Below are 5000 nucleotides of genomic sequence, written 5' to 3' on the forward strand. Positions count from 1 at the left end.
GTGAGACCATGTGGAGATGAGATGAGATGAGATGAGAGTAGAAGTGTGAGATCATGTGGAAATGAGATGAGATGAGATGAGAGTAGAAGTGTGAGACCATGTGGAGATGAGATGAGATGAGAGTAGAGTAGAAGTGTGAGACCATGTGGAGATGAGATGAGATGAGATGAGAAGTGTGAGACCATGTGGAGATGAGATGAGATGAGATGAGATGAGAGTAGAAGTGTGAGACCATGTAGAGATGGGATGAGATGAGATTAGAAGTGTGAGACCATGTGGAGATGAGATGAGATGAGATGAGATGAGAGTAGAAGTGTGAGACCATGTGGAGATGAGATGAGATGAGAAGTGTGAGACCATGTGGAGATGAGATGAGATGAGAGTGGAAGTGTGAGACCATGTGGAGATGAGATGAGATGAGATGAGATGAGAGTAGAAGTGTGAGACCATGTGGAGATGAGATGAGATGAGAAGTGTGAGACCATGTGGAGATGAGATGAGATGAGAGTGGAAGTGTGAGACCATGTGGAGATGAGATGAGATGAGAGTGGAAGTGTGAGACCACACATCAGAATGGTCTCCATCTCCCTCTTTGAATCTGTCTATTCTCTCTCCCTCTCTTTGAATCTGTCTATTCTCTCTCCCTCTCTCTCCCATTCCATTTCTGTCTTTCGCTCTCTCTCTCTTCTCTTTCTCCCTTGTTCCATTTCTTTCTTTTTTCTCTTTTGTCTTTGTCATTTCTCATTCCTCTCTTTCTGTGATAAGGATGCTATACATGCTTCTCAAGTCTGCATACATGTATGTAGATGTGTCTTTCTTCGCTACCATAAGAAAGCTAAGAGAGAGGGAGAAAGAGAGAGAGAGGGAGAGAGATAGGGAGAAAGAGAGAGAGAGGGAGAGAGAGAGAGCGAGGGGGAGAGAGTGGGAGAGAGAGGGAGAAAGAGAGAGAGAGAGAGGGAGAGAGAGAGGGAGAGAGAGCGAGAGAGAGAGAGATAGAGACTGACCGTCTGAGTAGTTTTGCCTCTGATGTCTCTCTGTCCGCTGGTGGATTCTCCAGAGTGAAGAGTTAGCCTGAGCCGTTGTATGGACCTCTGGAGATATGTACACACACACACACACACACACACACACACACACACACACACACAGAGAGACAGAAAATGAATAAATATGATATAATATTCAATAATAATACCACAATATAATCCATTACAACAAAGATAACATGAAGTCCAACATTTATCTGGATAATAATATGACATCACAGCAGAAGAGAAAACACTCTGTACTGGAAAAGTGTGGCTGTTTGATGTTTGATGCCAAAGCTGTGATGAAATAAAGTGTTGCTTTGAAGAGGGGCTGTTTGCGCAACATTTGTAAAACCTATTAGTAGATTTAAGAAATATGTTACTGGTTGTAGCTACAGTGACATGGTTTACCATGCACTTCACACTCATTTTAGTAGCTGCTTTATAACTATTGGTGTCTGTGTGTGTGTGTGTGTGTGTGTGTGTGTGTGTGTGTGTGTGTGTGTGTGTGTGTGTTTCTTCTCTTGTCATGTTATATTGCCTACTCTTAGGTCAGTATAATCATTGGTTCTTTCAGGCTCTTCTGGGACCCTGTTGTGTAACTTTTAAAGGAGATGTGATGCATCTCTTCCTTATCATCTAATGCTCTCTGTTGCCTATACAAATGGATGTCATGCAAATAGAACTGTTAGAGTTATTCTTAGATGGCCTTACCAACAGTGATGCACACAAACAAACAAATGAACCTGCATGAAAACAAATGAACCTGCATGAACTAGCAAACTACAAAACATGTGTGTGTGTGTGTGTGTGTGTGTGTGTGTGTGTGTGTGTGAGAGAGAGAGAGAGAGAGAGAGAGAGAGAGAGAGAGAGAGAGAGAGAAATGTGTGTATGAAAAAAACATGTCAAACACATACCAGACCTTTCAGGAATGACAATCGCACCTCTGACTCTATATCAGAAGAAGAATTTGAAACACGTTCATGTCTTAATAAAATGGAGTTTGATTTTTCCATTCTGACAGTGTGTGATGGCTTTTGTGATTTTTTTTGTGGCTGCCTTCCCACACCTGAAACACCTCCTTTTTATTCAACCAGATAGTCAACTTTGTGTCTCTATTTTTCAACTTTTGGGACTTTTCCGTAAAGAACACTCAATTTTCCACTGTTATTTTGCATTCATTTAGTTGTATTTATGACCCAATTATAGCCCACCCTATTTGGTTCACTTTGTAATCTCTTGTAGAGATCACCTTGTAGAGACAAAGGGTAAAGTTTAACAAACCGTTCGTAAGCAGGTAAAAGTGTGGCCTGAGGGAGCCTCCCGATGCTCTTCAAGACTGCTTTGACACAACAGACTGGGAAAATGCTCAAGCAGGCAGCCACTTACAACAACCGACAGACATAGAGGAGTATACAGACACTGTAACCTCTTACATCACCAAGTGCATCGATGATGTGACCCACAAAAAAGACATCATCACTGGGCTAACTGGAAGCCATGGCTGACAGGGGATGTCCTCAGGCTGCTGAGGGCCAGAGACAAAGCCTACAGAGCTGTGGGATGAAGCTGGCATGAAAACAGCGCAGAGCCAACCTGTCCCGTGGCATCAAGGAAGTAAAAAAAGGAATACACTCACAAGATAACCACCCACTTCAAAGACAGCAGGAACTCACAAAGCCTATGGCAGGGCATTCAGGCCCTCATGGACTACAAGCCCGGCCACAGAGCTGTGAGAGCAACATCCCTCTGCTCAACAACCTGAACCGCTTCTTTGCTCGCTTTGAAGCACAAAACAGCACCTGCCCACAGAAGACCCATCCCCTTTCTACATGAGCAGCCCCTGTGCCTCTCTGCCGACAGCGCGAAGAGGACACTTGCTGCTATCAACACCCCGAAGGCAACAGGTCCAGACAACATCCCAGGTCGGCGCTGAAGGACTGCGCAGGGAGCTTTAAGGATGTCTTCACAGACATCTTTAACACTTCCCTGAAGCAAGCCATCGTCCCATCATGTTTCAAAGCTGCCACCATCATACCTGTACCCCAAGAAAACTGCTCCATCCTGCTTCAATGACTACCGCCCTGTGGCACTGGACACCCATCATCATGAAGTGCTTTGAGCGCTTGTCATGTCACATATCAAAGCCATTCTCCCCCACCCTGACCCCTTCCAGTTTGCATACACCGAGCTGCTGTCTACAGAGGATGCAATCTGCTCTGCCCTCCACCCAGCCCCTCACCCACCTGGAAAAAAGAGACTCATATGTGAGATTGTTGTTTATAGACTTCAGTTCTGCATTCAACACCATAATACCACAACAACTCATCTGCAAACTTGACAAACTGGGACTCAGTACCTACCTCTGCAACTGGCTACTGGACTTCCTCTGTCAGAGGCCCCAAGTAGCACGTGGTTGGCAACAATACCTCAAGCAGCATCACACTGAGCACAGGGGCCCCCAAGGCTGGGCGTGCTCAGTCCGCTGTTTCTTCACTCCTGCTGACGATGACTGCACTGCAACCTACAGCAACAATCACATAGTGAAATTTGCTGACGACATTAATCTCTCTGGTGGGTCTCATCACCAAGGGCTTACACAGACTCAATACAGGTTGGAGGTCCACCATCTGACCACGTGGTGCAGGGACAACAACCTCCTGCTGAACGCCAGCAAGACCAAAGAGATTGTTGTTGACTGAGAGGTCACACCCAACACCTGCCACTGACCATCGACGGTGCTGTGGTGGAGAGAGCGAGCAGCACCAAATTCCTGGGGTGCACATCAGTGAAGACCTCCTGACCACTAACACTGCATCACTGGCTTAAGAGAGCTCAGCGCCTGTACTTCCTGCTAAAACTCAGGCGAAAGCAAGTGCTCCACCAGCCATCATGACCACATTCTACCGAGGCACCATTGAGAGCATCCTCTCCAGCTGTATCGCTGTGTGTAATGGAAGCTGCACTGAATACAACAGGAAAGCCCTGCAGCGCATAGTGAACACAGCTGGAAGGATCATTGGTGCTTCACCTCCCTGAAGGACATTTACACCACCCACCTCACCAACAAGGCACTAAAAATTGTGAGTGATGCAAGTCACCCCGGCCACAATCTGTTTGATCTACTGCCCTCTGGGAAGAGGTACAGAAGCCTGCGCCCCAAGACTACCAGACTCACTAACAGCTTCATACACCAAGCTGTAAGGATGCTGAACCTCTCCTCCTCTCCCTCCACCCTCAGCTACATAACATCCTGGACATTGGACCCACAATGGCCGCCTGCACTACTCCACCTGCACACTTGAACACTTGCACACTTGTACACTTTTACAACTTGGTGTTGTTGTCCTGAAAACACAACACTTCTGCTGCTCTTACATAACTTGCACCACTATGCCACTTTCTTTATTACTTAGGTCAAACAGTATTTTATAGTATTTTACAGTATTTGCACTAGTATTTTATTGACTGTCTATGCACAATTTCAACAAAATTTTGCTGCTCTTATTTTTCATTATTATTATATGTGCCCTCCTATTTACTTATTTACTTACTTTTTTTGTTTACTTGAATGTTATGTTTGTCTGTGGACTTAAAATTGGTCAAATATGTCTTGTCTTCACCGGTGGATAGTGAGAAACGTAATTTCATCTCTTTGTATGTCTGGAACATGTGAAGAAATTGACAATAAAGCTGACTTTGACCTATAGAGCCGTGAAAATGTTGATCACCTAATGTGCTACTGAACCTGCCGTCAGCACACATGATTATGTATGTAGTTGGTATAACAGCTCTTGAAAATGACCTTTTCTGCATCACAAAAATAGTTATCTCTTTCTCTCTCTGTTACTCACTCTCTCTCTCTACCTCTCTCTTTCTCTCTCATCCCCACACACACCCACCCCCTGACTGCGATGAGCTGTGTAGACGCCTCTCAGAGCAATTGACACGTCAGGGCAAGACTGCGGCTGC

The 5000-nt window shown here is 45.2% G+C and overlaps 1 protein-coding gene across 1 annotated transcript in view; it reads right to left on the reverse strand.

The window, feature by feature from the left end:
* Positions 1-5000, reverse strand: part of LOC125286196 (myocardial zonula adherens protein) — a 36602-nt gene that overhangs the window by 29916 nt on the left and 1686 nt on the right. The window contains 1 exon segment of the mRNA XM_048231002.1: positions 1005-1091. Within this exon segment, the coding sequence (XP_048086959.1) occupies positions 1005-1091 (87 nt within the window).

The sequence above is a fragment of the Alosa alosa genome, chromosome 21 (assembly GCF_017589495.1).
Source record: "Alosa alosa isolate M-15738 ecotype Scorff River chromosome 21, AALO_Geno_1.1, whole genome shotgun sequence".
Classification (NCBI taxonomy): Eukaryota; Metazoa; Chordata; class Actinopteri; order Clupeiformes; family Clupeidae; genus Alosa; species Alosa alosa.